Here is a 22,339-nt window from a genome sequence, read left to right on the forward strand (position 1 = left end):
ACCAAGAGTTGGAAGCTCGCTTGACTGAGCCACCCAGGCGCCCCAAAGATATGTATACTTGGAGAGGACTGATGATCCCTTAGCACTTAGTGAAAGGTTTTGACTCAACTTAAATCCAATCAGTTATAGTCTATTAAATTTGGGCTGTGCTATTCCTTTGATTCAAAGCTCAAAATCTAGCTTACTGCTTTTTCTTCCTTTGTTTTATATCATAGAAGAAACTATAAAGCCAATAACTATAATTGCTGTTTTTATATAGATTTTATTTATTTATTGTCACTTGTTTAGGATAAGCTTTTTAACTTTTCCTATTATGAAATACTCATTCATGGGGAAGTGTTGTGTACAATGAACAGGCAAGAAATTTATTGTAGTTTCTCAATGTCATTTTACTAAAAACTCCCAGTGAGATGCACACATTTGGGTTTACTGGACTAGACATCTCTTACAGTTGCCTCCTGGTGCCGTTTACTGCCTTCTTCAATACTGTATGGTTTCCCCATTCATTTCCCTGTCTCCCACCACTAGACTATATTGCCTGTAAGCGCAGGAACTCTTTTGTCTTATTAGTTCATTGATACATCTCAGGTGACTAGAATTATAACCTGGAACTTGTAGGTGTTCCATAAATATTTGATGAATGAACGAATGTAGAAAAGTCTAATGATAAACTGAGTAAATATCAGGAAGTTGTATAGAGAGTACAGGATTAGAACAAAGGGTGTTAGATGTTCCCAGTGAAAGGTACTGCTGAATTTTGTTGCCCTGATATGCCCCATTCAGTAGAACAATTACTTTAGTTTTTTCTCTTCTTTCCCTTCATTCATTTAGCAAGCATACTGTTTACTCTTGTAGTATTTTTAAAAAATGTTTATTTATTTATTTTGAGGGAGAGCGCGCAAGCGGGGAAGGGACAGTGAGAGAGGGAGAGAGAAAAATAATTCCAAGCAGGCTCCATGCTCAGCACAGAGCCTCTTGGGCTCCATCCCAAGGCTCTGGGATCATGACCTGAGCCGAAATCAAGAGTTGGACCCTTAACCCACTGAGCCACCCAGGCGCCCACTTGTAATATGTTTTGTAGATACTCTTTACTGTGATGTAATCCCTGTTCTTCGAGAAGGATTATTGTGTCTGTGAACTCTTTCTGTTTGACCTTTTCTAAGTTTGCCTTCCACTCTTGGAAGTGACCATCACAGTATTGTTTTGTTCAGTTCATCAAATATTTACTGAGTATTTGCTGTATGTATCCCTTATATTGTAGTAGGTGCTAGCATATATAGATGAATCAGCAGTTTTTGCCTTTAAGCAGCTCATGATTTTGTAGATGGGATGCAAGTAAGTAAGGAATAGGTGTAGTAATAGAAGTACATGCTATGTAGAACAATGGTGTGGGAGAAGGAGTACTTTACACTCCAGTGTAGTTGTACTTTTCCAGGTGATGTTTGCTGGGAACAGCTTTGGTGATCTGTGTCATGGTCTGTTAGATACCACTAAAAAAAAACCCCAAAAAACCTGAAAGTAGAATCATGTCATGAACCTTTCTACCTATCACCGACCTGTAACGAAGATCAACTCATGAGGTCAGTCTTTTTTTTTTTTTTTTTTTTTTTTTTTTTTTTTTTTTTTTTTTTTTTTTTTTTTTTACTTCCACCTAACTGCCCTTCTGAATATGTTGTTAGCAAGATCTAGGAGCTTGGTTCAACTCGTATTTAACTACTTTTTTTTTTCGTTTAGCAAGCTATTTTCTTCTAATTTAAGACTTTGGTTTCTCAAAATAATAAAGTGTCTCTAAGTTTTCTAATATAACTTTTCTGTTTGTATCATCTTTGAATTTTTCCCTGGTCTTCACAGAAATTCATTTCTTTCTTGGCTTTTTCTAGTTTGCTTTTTACTCCAGCAGTTTTCTAATGTTTCCTATCCCTAATTCTCCAAGAATGTGTTTCTCTCTCCTATAAGTTTGTAGACTGGAACTATAGATCATGATTCAACTTGCAAGAATTTAACTATCTTTAAAAAAAAAATGACATCTTTCTCTCATCTCTCTTTAGGAAGTACTCCAGTAATACATGGTAAATACTATATTGCTTATACTTTTCATCAAAAGGCTACTCTCCATTGAAGTTTTTATTTATTTGCCCGCTACTGCTTCTTTCAGGAGGAGAATTAGGGCTGTTGAGTTATTAATTCCATTTTCTCAGTGGCTTATATCTGGCCTTTATTTTCTGTCTTTCTAAATGTTTATATTTTTCTTCAGTGTGGATTCTGCAAGGGTTTTCTCACTGGCTGATTTTTGTCTCCTGCTTGTATCCCTCTGTTCTTGTTCCATAGTTTCTCAGTCACTGTTTGCTAGAACAGTAGCTTACACTATTACTTTTTCTTAAGTTCTGTCATACTTACTTTGTATAAAGCTCAGAACACATTCATGTCCTCATCGCACATTTTCTTTTGGTAGAGAGTATTTTTAATAATGCACTATTTAGCTATAGAAGTAGAGACTGTGCTGTAAGGAAGCTCTGTGGTTGTCGTGTTTTGCCTCAAGGCAAGGTTTTCATTTTCATTTGTTTGTTTATTTAGAAACAGTGTGAGTGGGGTCAGGGGAGAGGGGCAGAGGGAGAGAGAGAATCTTTTTTTTTAATTTAAAAAAATTTTAATGTTTCTTTATAAACATTAATAATTTAATGTATATAACATAATTGATTAAATTAATATTTATTTTTGAGAGAGACAGAGTGTGAACAGGGGAGGATCAGAAAGGAAGGGAGACACAGAATCTGAAGCACGCTCCAGGTTCCCAGCTGTCAGCGCAGAGCCCCATGTGGGGCTCGAACTCATGAACTGAGATAATGATCTGAGCCAAAGTCCGATACTTAACCAACTGTGCCACCCAGGCTCCCTGAGGGAGACAGTCTTAAGCAGGGTCTACGTGGATTTGACACCAGCCTCTATCCCACGATCCTGAGACCATGACCTGAGCCGAGATCAGGAGTTAGATGCTCAACTCACTGAGCCATCCTAGGGGCCCCTCATTTTCATATTTTAATTCCCTCCTTCTTGCATTCTGTTATTTATGCTCCTGTTGTGTTCTTTCCCTCAGGTTCTCTCCTCTTAGCATTCTTTGTCTTAACTTTTTGAACCCTGAAAACCCTTGTTCTATTTCCAGATGATTGTGTTGGCCAAGTGGTCACTGAGAATTCCAGTGTCTTCCTCTTCCCCTGGCCTTCCTTTAGGGGAACAGGATGCTTGGAACGTATTCTTTGGGATGTGGTATGGACTTCTTACCATCAGGTGGCCCTGCAGGTTACTTGATTTCTTTTTGTATCTTTAGGACTAGTAGATGTAGTAGTGTGTTACCTGGTAAAGAAACAAGTTGATATGGAAACTGTGACGGAGCATAATTAGAATTGAAATTAAAGACACTTGTGCTAACAAATAGAAGTTTGTTTTCCTTTTATGTGATGGGCACTTATTGTAAATGCTATGTTGTATATAATATTTATAAAAATATAATAAGCTTAAAGGAAAGGAAATAATTGTGAATTTTGGATTAGGTTCATTTTTCTTCGGCTGTTACATATTTTAAGATACTGTCTTTAGAAACACCAAATAGTAAGAATGTGAAATGCCTTGTAGAGATGACTGCAGTTAAAACTGGCATTTGAATATAAGACTCAGAGAGTTCCCTGAGAAAGGGAGATTGCCTTTTGGTAAACATTGCCATCACAAATGCAGGTAATATGGTAGCACCCTTGCTTATCTGTTCTTGCTACTGACAGACAAAGTTTTTAAGTTTTCTTTTATGAACTGTTAGGATGAGAGTGCAATTACTGACCACATTACCAACTTAAATGTGGTATACTTAATATATTGCCATGATTTCTTGGTACGTACTTGACAAGAGAAATAAATGATTTGTAGCGGTTGAGAAATAGTGCTTTTTTAAGAGTGGGGAAGAGAAATCAAGCAAATATTCCCATGGAAATTTAGAGCAGGTATAAAGGGAAAAGTCTTGATCTTTTAAAAAAGTACTTTTTCATCACTAAGATTACATTTTTACATTATAAGAATCCACATAAACGCCAGGACTACCCTAACACAGAGGTGAGAGAGTGCGCCGGGGAGGAGCAGAGAGGGGGGATGGTCAGAGGATCTGAAGTGGGCTCCGTGCTGATAGCTGGGAGCCTGATGTGGGGTTTGAACTCACGAACCGTGAGATCATGACCTGAGCTGAAGTTGGACGCCTAACTTGACTGAGCCACCCAAGCGCCCCTCTTATATATGTATTTTATATAGTATATATTATTTGGCATCATAGATATTTGTCTAATTACAAAACAGTAAAATAGAGTATTTTTTAAATGTTTATTTTTGAGAGAGAGAAAGACAAATGGGGGGGGGGCACGCAGAGATAGAGGGAGACACAGAATCCAAAGCAGGCTCCAGGCTCTGAGCTGTCAGCCCAGAGCCCAACACGGGGCTTGAACTCGGGAAACACGAAATCATGAGTTGAGCCAAAGTCCAATGCTTAACTGACTGAGCAACCCAGGTGCCCCAAGACTAAAAGAGAGTATTTGTTTTTTAAGTTTATTTATTTATTTTGAGATAGAGACCACATGAGTGGGGGAGGGACAGAGAGAGGGGGAGAGGGAGAACCCCAAGCAGTCTCCGCGCTGTTAACACAGAGCCCAGCGGGGGCATCGAACTCACAAACCGTGAGATCATGACCTGAGCTGAAACCAACAGTAGGACACTTAACCTACTGAGACCCTCAGGCACCCCTAAAAGAGAGTATTTTTAAGTCCTGACTGGTTTAGAAGGGTTTAAGCTTACTTGTAGTGTCTGTCACCAAGCAGGAATTTGTAGGTCCTTTAAAACTCTTAATTACATGAGATATTTTATCAGAGAAGAGAAAGCAGACAAATATCTTCTCTTTTCCTTGTTATGTATGTTCTGTTGCATATCTCTTATTCCAAAATAGATCAATCTTTGACAGTCTGGCATGAGGTCTTATGGGGAATGCTTTAATAGCCTTGGTGATTGTTTAAACTTGATGGTATTCGGACATATATGGAAGCATATCTAGTCAAAACCATTTCTAGGAAGTGTTATTAACATACAGTATACAAGGATGCTAAACAGCCTATAACATGTGCACAGGGAAGACTTTTCTTGTTCAAACTGAACTGACCTCTGTTGAGAAGTGTAAATGAATCCAAATGGTGCAGTATGGATTTGAATGAGGCTAGTGTCTTTGGTACCTCCTTGGTTTGTGTCAAAAATATTAGGTCCTTTTATCTGGCTTTAATTTTTTGAAATAGTGGTGTTCCCTGATCTGAATTAACATCAGTTATGGTTGTTGTTAGTGCCACCACATATTTTTCATTTATTTAGTCACTTCGTTGTTTCTTGCTGATTTGGCATTTACATAGGGCACTTAAAAGAAACAGCTTTATTAAGGTGTAATGCACAGACCATACAGTTCACCCACTGGAAGTGTATAATTCAGTTGTTTTTAGTGTATTCACAGAGTCGTGTGACTATCACTACAATCAATTTTAGGACATTTTTATCAACCCAAATAGTAACCATATCCCCATCAGCAATCGCTCCACATTTTCCCCCAATCCTCTGGCCCTAGGCAACCACTTATATGCCTTTTATCTTTATAAATTTGCTTATTTTGGGCATGTCATTAAAAGAGACACCTTGCAGTCTTTGTGACTGGCTTCTTTGACCTAGCAGGTCAAATGAATCAGGGTTCATTTGTGTCGTAGCATGTTGCAGGATTTCATTCTTATTAATTGCCAAATACTATTCTATTGGATGGAATACCACATTGAGTTGTTTTCACTTTTTGCTATTACGATATTGCTGGTCACGTTTTTGTAGTGTACAACAAATGTAGACCTAAATCTTCATTTCTTTTGGGTATATATACCTAGAGGTAGAATTTTTTTTCATATAGTATGTGTTTAACATTTTTAGACCCTGACAGACTTTTCCGAAGTGGCTGCACCATTTTACATTCTCACTAGCAAAGAATGAGTGTTCCACTTTTTCCACATCTTCACCAGTATCTTTTATTATTTTTGTTTTTAGTCATAGTAGTGGTTTTGATTTGCATTTCTCTAATGGCTAATAATTTAGGCATCTTTTCATATGCTTATTGACCATCTGTTCATCTTTGTAGAACTGTATATTCAAAACTTTTGCTTTTTTTATAATTTTTTTTTTTTTAGAACAGTTTTAGGTTTACACTAAATTGAGAGGCAGGTACATAGATTTCCAATAGACTCTGCCCACACACGTACACAATCTCCATTACCAACATTCCTCATCATAATTTTTTTTTTTTTTTAAACATCATTCACCATAATGGTGCAGTTTTTTTTTTTTTTTTTTACCAGGATGAACCTACATTGACACATCATAATCACTCAAAGCGTGTAGTTCCCTTAAGGGTTCACTCTCGGTGTTGTGCATTCAGTGTGTTTGGACAAATGTTATAATGACATCTATCCATCATTATAATATAGAGTATTTTCGCCATCTGAAAAATCTGTGATCTGCCTGTTCATCTCTCCTCCCACTCAACTGATCTTTTATATCAGTTTTGACTTTACCATAATGTTATATAGTTGAAGTCTTATAGTATGCAGCCTTCTTGGATTGGGTTCTTGCACTTAGTTATGTGTATTTAAGTTTCCTTCATATTTTTTCATGGCTTGATAATTTCTTTTTAGCACTCAATAATCTGTTGTCTGGATGTACCATAGTTTATCTGTTCACCTACTGAAGGATGTCTTTGTTGCTTCTAAGTTTTGGCAGTTAGAATAAAGCTTATGTGCAGGTTTTTGTGGACATAGTTTTCTTTTATTTTTTAATGTTTATTTTTGAGAAGGTGTGTGCGTGCGCACGTGAAGGCAAGCAAGGGAGGGGCAGAGAGAGGGAGACAGAGGATCTGGACCAGACTCCACGCTGACAGCAGAGAACCCAATGTGGGGCTTTGAACTGTGAGATCATGACCTGAGTCAAAGTGACGTTTAACCGAATGAGCCACCAAGGTGCCCCTTGTGCACAGTTTGATCTTCTTTGGGTAAATACCAAAAAGCACAATCACTGCATTGTGTAGTAAGAGTATGTTTACTTTTGTAAGAAACTGTTAAATTGTCTCCCAAGGATATTTTGCATTCTTTCCAATAGTGTCTGAGAGTTCCTATTGCTCCACATCCTTGCTTGGCATTTGGTATTATCATTGTTCTAGATTTTGACATTGTAATAGGTGTGTAGTGTTATCTTACTGTTGTTTTAATTGTCATTTCATAGGTGACATGATGTGTATCTTATTGTTTCAGTTTGCATTTCCCAGGTGACACATGATGAACATCTTTTCATATGCTTATTTGCTATCTGTTTATCTTCTTTGGTGAAGTGTCTGTTAAGGTCTTTGTTCTCGAAATTGGATTCTTTTTTTATTGTTGAGTTTGAAGAATTCTTTGTATATTTTGGATAACAGTTTTTTTGTTGTTTTTTTTTTTGTAATCAGGTATGTCTTTTGGAAATATTTTCTCCCAGTTTCTGGCTTGTCTTCATACTCTTTTGATATTGGCTTTTGCAGAGCAGAAGTTTTTAATTTTAATGAAGTCGAGCTTCTTAGTTATTTCTTTCATGGATTATGTCTTGGGTGTTGAATCTAAAAAGACATCACTGTACTTTAGAAAACCCATTTAGATTTTCTTCTATGTTCTCTTCCAGGAGTTTTATAGTTTTGTGTTTTACGGTTAAGTCTGATGCATTTTGAGTTAATTTTTGTGAAGGGGTTTAATTAACGTCTGTCTGGATTAGTTTTTTTGAATGTGGCCATCGAGTTGTTCTGGCACCATTTGTTGAAGACACTGCCTTTGCTCCGTTGTATTGCCTTTGCTTCTTTGTTAAAGGTCAGTTGAGGGGTCTATTTCTGGGCACTCTGAGCTGTTGGGGTGATCTCTTTGTTTTTTGCTAATACCACGCTGTCTTGATTACTGTAGCATTAACACTAAGTCTTGAAGTTGGGTAGTGTCACCCTTTCACCATTTCTCTCTCTTTTGGCTCTTTCCAACTGGAAGTTGGGTCTAGAGTCTTGGTTAATTAAGGCTGATGATATTTGGTATTTTAGAGGTAAGGTTGTATACTTATTGCATCACATCAGGAGGCACTTAAGGTCAAGTTGTGCAGCTGTTGTTGATACTAAGTTTGTTCTTTTGGTTGAGCTGGTGACTGACAGATCTCTTCATTTTAAAGGTCTGTTTGTTCACTGAATTTAGCAAGTCATTGGTGGGTGGTATTTGAACATACTGGGAATATTCTGTTCTTAATTTGTCGTTCTTTCATGTAATGGTTTTAGCATCCTTTGTTGAACCATGCCTTAGTAAATTATTTCATTGAGGGAGGCTTTTTTGTTTTTGAAATTCTTCTTCAATTTTTATTGTATTTTTTTTCTAAGTCATTTCACTTACAGCTTTAATATTTAATAGTGGCGTGGAGTTATTGTTTGTGTGGCATATTTTCAAACTAAGGACAGATACAGATAATGGGACAGCCTATAGAAAATGGTTATGGCTACAGTGAAGGTCACTGCAGGCCAGGGAAATCTGTTGTTGGCAGGCAGAGGTGCTGAGTTTTCCCTTATCTAATTGTTTCTTTTAATGAAAACTAGAAAGTTTCCAACTGTAGGCACATCTGTATGTCTTTGGATTTTGGGTTTTTCCAGGATTTGGAAAGTAACTTCCAGGAATGGGCCTAGGAAGTCCATTTATAGGGTATGAGTATTTTTAGGCTCTTGGTCACTTATTTCCAGGTTATTTAGACTTAAAAGTATCAAAGACTACAACAAGTTCAGTGATGAATGAATTGAATTGACTAAATTGTAAAATAGTGAGAAGATTGAAATGCCTCCCCTTTTAATTTGCACCTTCTCTTTTCCTATTGTTCTTAGGGAAAAAGAATTTGCGTTTAGATTTTTAATAATTCTCTTCTATAGTTCAGAGCTAATACAGTACTCATAAGCACTATCTTTCTTGCTTATGAATTTGAAGTTATGTGCAGTAACGAAAATCAGAGCAGCCTCATTGTGTGCATTATGTTTTTATTTTTTTAAGTAGGCTTTGCACCCATTGTGGAGCCCAGTGTGGGGCTTGAACTCCAGACCTGAGCTGAAATCAAGAGTTGGACGCTTAGTTGACTGAGTCATCCAGCCACTCCGTATTGTGTACGTTATTAATTAGGAAACCGAGGCATCCATTCTTTTAATACGGTTAGAAGATTTCTTTCACTCTGTATGGATATCTGTACAGCAGAGACACACCTGTGCTTCCACTGTGAGGGAGGGACTTGCTTCCCGGGCTTTCAGGCTTATCTGGTGATGGTCTCCAGGAAGATTCTTTCAAGTTCTTGGAGACATGCCTTTAGCTCTTCCCACAACGTAGTATTTGTCTCTCCCTATTCCTTCCACCTGCCTCCCTCCCTCCCTCCCTCCCCCCTCCCCCCTCCCTCCCCTTCTTCCCTTTTCATCTTTTGCTATTTACTGTCAAGTCTTCAGATTTTTATTTTATTTTTTTTTTTAATGGAGATGAGCTGTGTGTCTGGATCATTACCAGGTGGTAGTAACAGTAGCAACCCTATTAATTTCTGTATTCTAATTCCAAAAAAGGGTATTGAAGTGTAGTTTGCTGGGTGTACCACCCTCTAACCTGACCACCAGTCATCAGTGGTCATCTTTTTAAAGATTTTATTTTTATGTAATCTCTGCACCCAACATGGGCTTAAACTCCACAACCCTTCGATCAAGAGTTGCATGCTCTACTGACTGAGCTGGCCAGGTGCTCTGGTAGTCACCTATCTTTTATTCAAATAAAAGTTTATTTCTGTAGTGTTATGTTTGAAGGTCTCACTACATTTTTCCCCGTTCTTTGTCACCATTGCTATCCTTTCAAGTGAATTCTACAATTGAGTACTCTGTTAATATTCCCTACATAGAAAACGTGATCCTTTTAAATTATTAGGGATTCAGGAATCTTTTTGACAGTTTCTCCAGGAACCTATTAGGTGAGAACACGATGTGTTTGTAGGTGTTCGGGAGTAGGGTGGTGTGGTGAGTCCATTTTATGTTACAGTAGGAAGAGCTTGTGTTCTAAAGACTTGGTTATCAGGCCTCACTCTGCCATATACTAGTTTGCTACCTGACCCTGGATAACTCTGTTGATAACTCTAAGTCCTTCCTCTTGTAAAACAGTGATATTAATCCACATGCCAGATTTGCTTTTATAGGCTTGTTATGGCATCTTTAAAAAAATTTAATAGGCTTTAGCATTGTGGTATTTTAAATAATCCATTATAGGTCCGTCATTCCTGAGTCATTATTTTTGATGATGCATTTAATCTGCAATTTAGGAAGTGATTGCTTTTTAAAGACTCCTTTAAAAGTTAATTAGCACTTGGTAATCTTTCTAGCAGAAGTTCTGAATGGTGGTTTCTCAGGCCTAAAAGCTTTTTGCCCATGAAATAAACCACTCATAATATTGTTTGTGTGGAGGAAATACACTGGATTCCAACTGGTATTCTAGAATCTTAGTTTTTACAGTTGAAAAATTTTTTTTATTCATTTTTGAGAGAGAGAGAGAGACAGAGGATGAGTGGGGGAGGGGCAGAGAGAGAGGGAGACACAGAATCTGAAGCAGGCTCCAGGCTCTGAGCTGTTGGCACAGAGCCGGATGTGGGGCTCAAACTCGTGAACTGCGAAATCATGACCTGAGCTGAAGTCTGACACTTAACCTACTGAGCCACCCAGGTGCCCCTTTACAGTTTGTTTTAGTGATTAGAATAGTTCTCTCTGCTTCACACCTCAGTATCTCCCAGAATTTGGGTAGAGAAAGAGACCCTTTTTGATTCTTAACCTAACAACTATTATAGTGAGTGGCACAAAATTGGTTCTCCAGAAGTATATGAACTGAGCTCTTTGTCCCAGACTCTATGGACTTCTTGGGAACAAAGTTCAAAAGCAGGGGAGGAAGGACAGAGTATATACTTCTGTTGAAGACCTGGATGGAGCAAGCTACTGGGGGGAGGTAGGGGTGGAAACTCTAGCAGCTTCCAGCAGAACAGGTGAATGGTGATGGTAAAGTGAAGCATAAAAGATAGAAGTACATAGGCTTAAGGATTGCCTTGCTCTGAAGGTCCAGACAAGTGTGAAGATGTGTATGTGTGTGTGAACACTCTGCACTGTCTTTGCTGTAGGTAAGAATTGCTCTGGAGGCTGACAGTCAGTGATTTTATTTTTCAAGTAGTAGTTCCCAAAATGCTCAAACCAGTAAGTGAAAGAACAACTGTTGAGAAACAGAATAGTTCCAGCCATAGAAAATTTGCTGAGTACAATGTAGAAACAAACAGACCTTTAGAGTGAGGATGTGTGTCAGTCACCAGCTCACCTAGGGACATGGCCTTTTTCTTTTTTGAGTTGGGTGGAGATGAGTTCTGCCAGAACCTTTTCTCTGTTATTTTTGAATTTTTTGAATTTTTATTTTTTTTTAAGTTTATTTTATTATTATTTTTTTTAACATTTATTTATTTTGAGACAGAGACAGAGCATGAACAGGGGAGGGGCAGAGAGAGAGGGAGACACAGAATCTGAAACAGGCTCCAGGCTCTGAGCTGTCAGCACAGAGCCCGACGCGGGGCTCGAACTCACGGACCGTGAGATCATGACCTGAGCCGAAGTCGGATGCCTAACCGACCGAGCCACCCAGGCGCCCCTGAATTTTTATTTTTTTTTAACGTTTATTCTTGAGAGAGAGAAAGAGAGTGTGAGTAAGCAGGGAAGGGGCAGAGAGAGAGGGAGACGCAATCTGAAGAGGCTCCAACCTCTGAGCTGTTAGCACAGAGCCTCATGTGGGGCTTGAACTCAAGAATTGTGGGATCATGACCTGGGCCTAAGTCAGATGCTTAACCAACTGAGCCACCTAGGCACCCTGTTTTTCTCTGTTATTATATTCATATATTCACATATTCTTCCAGTGACTTTGTTGGTACAGATGTAAAAGTCCAGACTTTTTTTTTTTTTTTTTTCTCCTGCAAGGTCACACATGATCTGTTCCTGTCTGCTTCTTCAACCTCATCTGGTTCCATTTTCTCCTTTTCTCATTAAGTGTCAATGGTATTGGCCTTAAGTTTGTTTCTGATCTTAAGGCCTTGTTTTCATTTGTTTTCCCTGTCTGTCTGGAGCCCTGCTTTCAGATCTTTGCCTGCCTGGGTCTCTTGTCTTTCACATCTCTTTTAAATGTCACTTAAGAGAAGCCTTCCCTGAAGACCCAATCTAAAGTAACACATTCAGAGGCACCTGGGTGGCTCAGTTGTTTGAGTGTCCGACTTTTAATATCACCTCAGGTCATGATCCCAGGGTGGTGGGATTGACCGCATTGGACTCTGTGCTGAGCGTGGAGCCTGCTTAAGATTCTTTCTCTCTCCCTCTCTCACCCACTTGTGCACGTGCACACTCTCTCTCTCACTAAAAAATAAAAATATAAAATAACACATTCATTTACGGTCGATATTTAACATGATTGTATTTTCTTCATATTACTCCTTCCTCCCTCTCTCCCTCCCTCTCTTTCTTTCACAGAAATACCTTTTTCCATTGGAATGTGTGCAGCCTGAAGTTAGGGACACTATTTTGTTTGCTGCACTATTTTATTCTCAGCACCTAGAACAGTGCCTGGTACATAGCAGGCTTTCAGCAGTTTTATTGAATAAATCCATTAATTAGCTGTCATGTGGTACAGTGTAAAGTACTCTTTTGTTCAAAATTGATCACTTACCTTTATTCACCAGATACCAATAAAGCATATGTCCTGTATCTTGTTGGGCTCCTGGTACTACAAAGTTGTCAGTTTTGTCCCTGGAGGTAGACAGTATTAGATACTGATTAAGACCATTGGCTTTGGTGTTCAAGTTCAAGCACTGCTGTTTAGTAGATTGTGGCCTTGGAAAGGTAAGGTCTCTAATCCTTTAGTTTTTTACCTAAAATATGGGGATAATTGGGGAGCCTGGGTGGCTTAGTCGGTTAAGCATCTGACTTCAGCTCAGGTCATGATCTCACGGTTCGTGGGTTCGAGCCCCGCATCGGGCTCTGTGCTGACAGCTCAGAGCTTGGAGCCTGCTTCAGATTCTGTGCCTCCCTCTCTCTCTGCTCTTTCCCTCGCTCATGCTCTGTCTCTCTCTCGCTCTTTCTCTCTCAAAAAGAAACATTAAAAAAATTAAAAGAAAATGGGGATAAAGATATCTACTACATAGATTTATTACTAGGAATAAATAAATGAATAAAGAAAGCATTTAGTACAATGCTTGGCGTATATATATATGTATATGCTCAGATATTGGTGCTTTTTTTTTTCCTTTTTTGTTTAAGTTTATTTACTTCTTTTGAGAGAGAGTGTGTGTGTGCACACAAGCAGGGGAGGGGCAGAGAAAGAGAAGGAGAGAGAATCCCAAGCAGGCTCCATGTTGTTAGTACAGAGCCCAATGCAGAGCTTGAACTCACAAACTGAAATCATGACCTGCGCTGAAACTAAGAGTTGGACACTTTAATCAGCTGAGTCACCTAGGCGCCCCAGATACTGGCTCTTTTTAAGAAAATTTTTTATTTTGAGATGCCTGTGTGGGTCCTTTGGTTGAGTGCCTGACTTTGGCTCAGGTCGTGTTCTTGCGGTTCATGAGTTCGGGTCCCATGTCGGGCTGTGTGCTGACATCTCAGAGCCTGTAGCCTGCTTCAGTTCAGATTCTGTGTCTCCCTCTCTCTCTGCCCCTGCCCTACTCATGCTCTGTCTCTGGCTCTGTCTCAAAAATAAACATTAAAAAAAAATTAAAGAAAGAAAAATGTTTATTTTAGCCAGGTGCTCTTCCATTAATTGAGGGAGAATCACTGAATTTAGTGTTTTCCATACCCTGGACAATTCCTTGTGAGAACTACAGATCAATGCTGGTCTGTTCTTCTTTTATAGGAATGTATGATCAAAACTACTGTACATTTTGACATCCACTGAGTTGCTGCAGAGCTGGATTTTCAGGTGTACCTCAGTTGTAGATGTTCAAAAGTTGTATTTCTCATACTTTGGCAGTGATAAGATTTACCTAGAGAACTTACTACTAAGGCACTCATTTTTGATCCCCAGCCCCCATTTTCAGGATGGAGGTTTGGAGAGAGAATTGAGAATTTTTATTTCTGTGAGGTGATGCTGGGATTTCTAAAGTAGGGCTTTTCAAAGTTACCCGAATACAGTAGCCACTAGCCACATGCGGCTGTTGAGTACTTGAAAGGTGGCTAGTTCAAAATACGATGTGCTTTAAGTGTAAAGTACACAGGACTTTGTAGACTTAGTATTAAGAAAAGCGTAAAATATCAAAATTAGTTTTTTCAAAATATTGAGTGTATGTTAAAATGGTAATGTTTGGGATATATCCAGTTAAATATAATAGTAAAAATAATTCCACATCTTTTCACTTCTTAATGTGGTTGCTAGAAAATGTAAAATTGCGTACATGACTTGCTTTTGTGCCTTGTATTATATTTCTCTTAGAAAAACATACTGCCCGTCTCTTGAAAATATCTTCTAAGGTCTCCATAAAGTAAATTTCTCTGAGATAGCCTGTTTTTGAAATCATACATTACCAACAAACCCTCTAAATTGAGTGAAAATCCATTCACTTGTTTTCAGGTGATAATGAACACAGAGACTTACATTGTTCAAGGAACTCCAGGTTAGGGAGGGAGGCAATATATATTTACAAGGCATCCTAGTCAGTTCTAAAATACAGACCAGAACAGACTACTAATTTAAAATTTGAGTTTACTTCCGTTGCTAATTGGTAGTATTTTGTGTTCCACTTATCGTATCCTAGCCCTGCTTTACTCACACAGGCTTTAAAATTGTTGGTTTTCCTGGGGCGCCTGGGTGGCTCAGTCGGTGGAGCATCCAACTTCAGCTCAGGTCATGATCTCAGTCTGTGAGTTTGAGCCCCAAGTCAGGCCCTGTGCTGACAGCCCTGAGCCTCAAGCCTGCTTCAGATTCTGTGTCTGTCTGTCTCTCTCTCTCTCTCTCTCTCTCTCTCTCTCTCTCTCTCTCTGCCCCTCCCCCACTCATGCTCTGTCTCAGTCTCTCTCTCTCTCTGTCAAAAATAAACATTAAAAAAAATTTAAAAAATTGTAAGTTTTCCTTGAAAAGTTTAATATTTTGTGCCATTTCTTGTTGAGTCAGCATTTGGATCCTCCTTTTCGTTAGTCTTTGCAGTTTAATTACAACTCTTAGGAATTGGTTGCTTTGGCTGTATTTATGGGTTAATGACCTTCATACTTTTACTATCTGGAACAGTCTTCAGTTTTAGATAGAATTACAATCACAAGGCTGATTCTCAGTCACTTTTGCTTTGAGATTTATTTTCTGTTTTTAGCTTTCAATTTTAATCTTACATGCTTCATATAAGCATTTTGTGCACGATTATACGTACTTGGGTCAGTATACAATTGTACACTGTTTCGGGGGTGATTAGAAACAATGCGTAGAAAACTATCAATAAATTGCTAAATGTATTTTTGGAATGGCTTCAGATATTTGGTATAGGATTAGATGATCCAGTCCTTAAGGTTTATATTTTTATATTATATTTTATGTTTATTGATTTAGTTCATTTTTTCCCCACAGTATTTCTTGAATAGACCTTTGTCTTTTAAATTTTAGAAAATACTTTGAACACGTGTTATTGATGGAATATAAGATGATGTTATGAGGTACTTAGCAATAAGTCAAAGAATAAATTTCTTTTTCCTTTTTCTTCCTTTGGTCTTAGTAGGGATAAAGTGGTAAATTCTTATAACACTTAATATTCTTCTTTTAAAAACTAGGAAGGTATTATACTTGGCCTTAGGCAGACCATGATATTTAATCAGAATTTAGTTCTTTGGTTTTTGTGCGTGGGTTTCTTATTTGCAGTTTACTATTACCTTCTACTAATGGGACATTGAAGACAGTTTCCATCAGAAATAAGTTGATTTAACCAGAAGTTAGTTGAATTACCAAAATTCTAAGTTAGAAATCCAGCAGAAACATGCGAGGGTAGGTGAATGAAGTACAGGAATAATTCAGATCTTTGAACCTTTTTCTCCACTTACGTTACTGTTGATTTTTTATGTATAATGTTGATTCACATATGTTAACTTATCTTTACCAGGTGTCCATGGATCTCAATAGTGCCAGCACTGTTGTTCTTCAGGTCTTAACACAGGCCACCAGTCAGGATACTGCTGTATTAAAACCAGCAGAGGAGCAATTGAAACAGTGGGAGACACAGCCAGGTTTCTATTCAGTGTTATTGGTAAGTTGTAAAATAGTTGATTACTATTTTTAATAAAACGAGACACCATTCATTTAATTGTTCTCAGAATCTACTTGTACTGGTGGTTTACTTTAGTGAAACTGATCCAGATGTTTGCCTGTCATTGCCACTGCCATTTATTAATTCAGGGCATGGCACTTGAGAGTGTTGAAATGTTTGTTGATTGTTGAATAGATAACTGAACAGGGTATTGGTAATGTCTTCTCAGAAGGCAGGACACTGCTGATACTCTGTTTTAGCATGTTAATGCTGACTTCAGGACTGTAGACAGTACACTTTCATGTTTTGTCTTTATTCTTGCCCCAGTTAATTTATGTTGTCACAGTTGTTCAGTCTCTCTACTGCAGCATAAGTCTGATCTCCCTTTGCTCAGTGGGTTGCTTTATTATTATTATTTTTTTATTGCTTATTTATTTATTTTGACAGAAAGCTTGGGGGAGGGGCAGAGAGAGAGAGAGAGAGGGAGAGAGAGAATCCCAAGCAGGCTCCATGCTGTTAGTGCAGAGCTGGCTGTGGGGCTCGATCTCAGGGACTGTGAGATCATGACCTGAACCAAGATCAAGAGTAGGATGCTCTACTGGCTGAGCCACCTGGGGGCCCTTTATGCTTTAACTAAACTTTTCTAGGAGTTCAAAGCTTTGGTTTATAAAAATTATTTTCTGAATGCCAGAATAAAAGAATGCCTTTTTTGTATTGACAGTCTTCTTTATTCTTTTCCTTCTTATGAAAATTTCGCAACTCTGATGAGTTTGTTTTTGCATTTGGCAAGGGCAGTAAGGCTGCCAGTTGGATCACAATTTGATCCAGTTTTGAGACTTGGTTGCAAATGCCGAACAAACTCTTCACCATATCTTTTTTTTTTTTTTTTTTTTGAGAGCATGAACAGGTAGGGTGGGGAGAAAGGTGGAGTGGGTGGGGGGAAAGAGAGAGAGAGAACAGAGAAAGAAAGGAAAGAAGGAAGAAAAGGACAAGAGGGGCGCCTGGGTGGCGCAGTCGGTTAAGCGTCCGACTTCAGCCAGGTCACGATCTCGCGGTCCGTGAGTTCGAGCCCCGCGTCAGGCTCTGGGCTGATGGCTCAGAGCCTGGAGCCTGTTTCCGATTCTGTGTCTCCTTCTCTCTCTGCCCCTCCCCCGTTCATGCTCTGTCTCTCTCTGTCCCAAAAATAAAAAAAATAAACGTTGAAAAAAAAAAAAAAAAAGAAAAGGACAAGAAAAGGGAAGGAAAGAAAGAAAAGAAGGAAGAAAAGGAAAAGGAAAGAAAGGAGAATCTTAAGCAGGCTCCATGCTCAGTGTAGAACCAGACATGGGGCTTGATCCCATGACCCTGGAATCATGACCTGAGCCCAGAATCAAGAGTCGGATACTCAACCGGCTGAGCCACCCAAGCACCCCTTGTTTACTATATCTTATAAAAATAGAAGATTATGAAAGTTGACATACATATTCTTGATTTCATGGCTAAAATGCTTGAGTTACTTGTTAAACTTAGGAAGATACTAGTCATACCTAGAATCATACTTGATATTCTGAATATAAGTGAAAGTTGGGTGTTTGGCCCAATGGAAAAAAGGTAAAAAACATTGATTAAAAAATAAAAACAGATTGCTTTTTAAAGATACTAAAGAGAGGGGCGCCTGGGTGGCGCAGTCGGTTAAGCGTCCGACTTCAGCCAGGTCACGATCTCGCGGTCCGGGAGTTCGAGCCCCGCGTCGGGCTCTGGGCTGATGGCTCAGAGCCTGGAGCCTGTTTCTGATTCTGTGTCTCCCTCTCTCTCTGCCCCTCCCCCGTTCATGCTCTGTCTCTCTCTGTCCCAAAAATAAAATAAACGTTGAAAAAAAAAAAAAAAAATAAAGATACTAAAGAGAATATTCTATCCTTTTTTGGACAACCCTACTGTCACGTTTGTAAAATTTGGGTACAGAATATTTCTGAGTATCTTTATTCTTCATATGTTTATTTAAATGAATATACTGGATAATTAGCCTTGTGTTTTTTCAGGCTAAAATATAAAACACTTGTGGTATTTCTTATTTGGGTTACTCCCAGACCTTAAAAAAAACAGTAGCTTGCTGATTAACTGTTTGCTTTTTGTGCAGTTATGAATTGTTACTTTTAAGTGCCTAAGCCTTTTGTTTTTATATTCACTAGCTCTACTTTTCTTCTTAGAGGGATAGTAAAATTTCTTTTAGATGGGATAGATTATAACAGATGGAGAAATTAAGTTAGAGGCAGGAATTTTTTACTTTTCCCTGAACTCACTGTCTTGGTACTTTTAATCTCTTGTTGCCTTAGCTGTTCTTTCTAGTTTGGAGGTGGAAAATTTGCATTCCTGATCTTCAGACTTGTGTTCCTGTCTTGTTCTTCAAAGTACTTCAGGAATATTTTTACTTGGATTGACACCTGCAGCTTGACTTTTCTTGGTTCGCAAAGTTTAGGCGAGACAGGCAGATAGCCACCAACTTTCCACATTATTTCCATCCATTTGTTCATTTGCTCCTCAGGTATTTATGACTCCGTCTTTTGTGGAAGGCAGACATGTAAAGTGTTAAAATCGAATGCGATTAATGTGGTGGAGAAGTCCATTCTTTCTTTTGCAAAGGAGACCCAAAAGAGGGTCTCTGTCTTAGTTGTCAGGGGTATTAAGGAATAAATGGACATTACACAACTCTCTTTGTAAATTTTTTTTATTTCTGGTATGTACGTGGTTTTCTAAAAATGGGATATTTCTAAAAACATACCTGTTTTTTATAGTTTACATGTGATGTTTTTCTGTAGTAAGGAACATATGTCCGCATCATTGCTTTTGGTTTTGAGGTTTTCCCACACAAGGTTGTGTTTAGGAGTTCAACTTTGGGAATTTGAGTAGTTTATGGTCTGAAGTATAGTGCAGTTTCAGTCAGTTAAGATACTCCTCATTTCCCCTATGTAACCACTAACCTAGATAAGTTTTTTATAAAGAAACAAAACACTTTATGGGCACCTGGGTGGCTCAGTCAGTTGAGCATCCTGAGCATTCAGCTCAGGTCATACTCTTCATGGTTTGTGAGTTCAAGCCCTGCATCGGGCTCTATGCTGACAGTAGTGGGGGCCTGCTTTGGATTCTCTGTCTCCCTCTCTGTCTGCCCCTCCCCTGCTTGCTCTTTCTCCATCTCTCTCTCAAAAATAAATAAACATTAAAAAAAAAGAAATAAAACACTTTAATTCTGTGTTTGTGATGTCTTAAATTAGTGTTAACATTTGTTGTATTTTTATTTCCATATACAAGTGTTAGTTATGAATTTTTGTTAATTTTAGTAATTTTTTTGATAAAAATGTATAAAGGTCACAGAACAGTTATAATTTTCTCCTTGATCATTAAGACCTTGTTGCATGGTTTATTTGCACAGTCGTTTTTATGATCTCCTGCAGCTCTGCAAAGCAAGGACTGTCTGTACTTGAATTAATGTTCTGTCACATTTATTTGTAAGCTTGATTATTTTGATAAGAGAATACTTTAAAATAACTCCTTTCATAGCATGTGCTGATAATGCAGGGGCTTTGACTCCTTAGAATCTTTGAATGTATGCTTTGGTGGGTCTACTTTTTTTTTTAATTGAGAAGATACTTATTTCAGTGTTTTGTATGTAGGTTGTGATATATAATTAGGTTTCTTTTTTTCTGAGTTTAATTTTTTATTAGGAAAATTTTCAGACATCTAAAAGTAGACTAGTTAAATGGATCCCAAATATTTATTACTCAGCTTAAAAATGAACATACTTCTACCACGTGTGCTTTCTTACATGAACTCTGGAGCTCATAGAGATTTAGAAAACATGTTCTCTGTAGCGATAACACTTAAGTGAAACATTTAAAGTGTTATCCATATTTCACTATGGGTAAAGTAATTATACTTTAACTTATGACATGTTCATTTTAATGCTTTGTTTTTTTTTTTTTTACAGAATATTTTTACAAACCACACTCTGGATATAAATGTAAGGTGGCTTGCTGTGCTATATTTTAAGAATGGAATTGATCGTTATTGGAGACGTGTAGCACCTCAGTAAGTTCTGTCACTCTCCCTGGCACATGTAATCGTTTCCAAATTCGGGGGGGTATACAGATGTTCCTCTTAATCTTTATTCTTTATGTGGAAGAGTGCATTTGTGCTTGCTTCAGCACACACATTAAGTTAGAACAGTGCAAGGAAGGTCAGCATGGTCCCTGTGTAGGATGACATTCACTTTCTTAAAGCATTTGATATTTAAAAGAAAAATGTGTTAACTACTGAAGAAGTAAAGGGTTCTATATGTCAGTATTCCTATTACTGCCTTTCTCCCCGAGTTATTTTTATTTAAGAGGAAGGCTGTGGCTTTCTTGCTGTCTTTTGCTTTTGAGGGTATCTAATTTTATGGGCACAAAAATGCTAAGTGAATGAATTAGGTTGCAAAGTTTTTGTTTTTTTGCTGGTTTTTTTTTTTTTTTTTAAGAGAAGTATGAGGTTAGGATTTTGAAAAAAAGTTACTGAGAAGGAAATCCCAGGTCATTTTACCTTCCAAGTCTTCTGCATAATTGCCTTTGTGGTGGGAATAGGGTCGTAGCCATTTGTCATCCCCTCAGATTGAGTTGTAACTGCTCTATAGATGGTTAAGTGAACAGATATCTCTTGATAGTTAATTACATGTTATGTAATAGATGGAAATTAAGTATAGACATGGCCCTTGAATTCATTTGATAAAATAGAGTGAACTTTGCTAAAGAAGTAACTTGGTCTTTGTTCCCCAGTAGATGGCACTATAGCTCTTTATGTTCTTTATATTCATAAGTCCTTAAAAAAATAAACTTGTCACAGTACTTCAAGGTGCGTATAGAATATGTTCTTGAATAATATTAGAAGCAATTAGAATATTTAAAGAAATTTTTTTTGATGTTTGTTTATTTTTGAGAGAGAAAGGGAGAGCATGAGCAGGGGAGGGACAGAGAGATAGGGAGACACAGAATCTGAAGCAGGCCCCAGGCTCTGAGCTGTCAGCCCAGAGCCCAGTGCTGGGCTCAAACTCATGAGCCATGAGATCATAACCTGAGCCGAAGTCAGACACTTAACCGACTGAGGCACCCAGGCACTCCAAAACAACTAGAGTATTGTAAGGCTGCACTAAGGGTACTGTAATATAAAATAAACATTTCTCTTACTTTAGAATTCATAATTTTGAGAGAAATGAAGCAGTGATGAGGAATTGTGTATTATTGATTTACTGGAACCATTGCAGCACTGCACACCTTTCTATTGCTCTGTCCAATTGAATTTTAGATAGCTCTGAAAATTCATTCTGTTTTACCAGTTAATATGAAGAATATGGTTACCAATGACAATTTTGGAAGGTAGAATTAAAGGTAGATTCAATATTTCAGATCATACATTCACATAAAGAATTAAAAATGGGAATTTAGTTTAAATATGAAAAGTTAAAGGGGATATATGGTATTAGGTAGTTAAATCCGAAGCTTTTTCTTTTAGTATATATTGAGATATACCCTGGAATGGAGATGAATGTGGGGAGGGAGCAAGGATGGTAAGAATGTACTCAGAAACGCAGCAAGGGAGCAACACTCAGTTATAGAACTCATTTAAATTTAACACACTTAAAACATCTGCTTGTGTGTGTTCTTATCTAAGTTTCATCTTATATAGTTCCTGCCCCTACCGCTATTTTCACGGAATGAGCATCAATTTGAACTTACAGATCATTACTGTATATAATTCAACTTTAACTGGGTCCTAATTAATTAAATACTATGCAGTTTGTGCTTGGAAACTAATCTGAATTCATCTAATGATAGCATGTGCATGAAATTAAAGGTGCAGTGTTAACCATTAGTGGAGAATTGCTAAAGACATGAGTTTTCTCCAGGTTAATATCTAGGTTGGAAGTACAACACAATCA

The 22,339-nt window shown here is 38.0% G+C and overlaps 1 protein-coding gene across 2 annotated transcripts in view; it reads left to right on the plus strand.

Annotated features, from left to right (window-relative positions):
* The window catches only part of IPO11 (importin 11), a 194,925-nt gene that overhangs the window by 8,451 nt on the left and 164,135 nt on the right, over positions 1 to 22,339 (plus strand). For both annotated transcript variants that reach the window (XM_030321825.1, XM_030321834.2), the window contains exons 2-3: positions 16,252 to 16,395; positions 20,357 to 20,457. In XM_030321825.1, the coding sequence (XP_030177685.1) occupies positions 16,258 to 16,395; positions 20,357 to 20,457 (239 nt within the window). In that variant the 5' untranslated portion in view covers positions 16,252 to 16,257. The remainder of the gene's footprint in view (positions 1 to 16,251; positions 16,396 to 20,356; positions 20,458 to 22,339) is intronic.

The sequence above is a fragment of the Lynx canadensis genome, chromosome A1, assembly GCF_007474595.2.
Source record: "Lynx canadensis isolate LIC74 chromosome A1, mLynCan4.pri.v2, whole genome shotgun sequence".
Taxonomy (NCBI): domain Eukaryota; kingdom Metazoa; phylum Chordata; class Mammalia; order Carnivora; family Felidae; genus Lynx; species Lynx canadensis.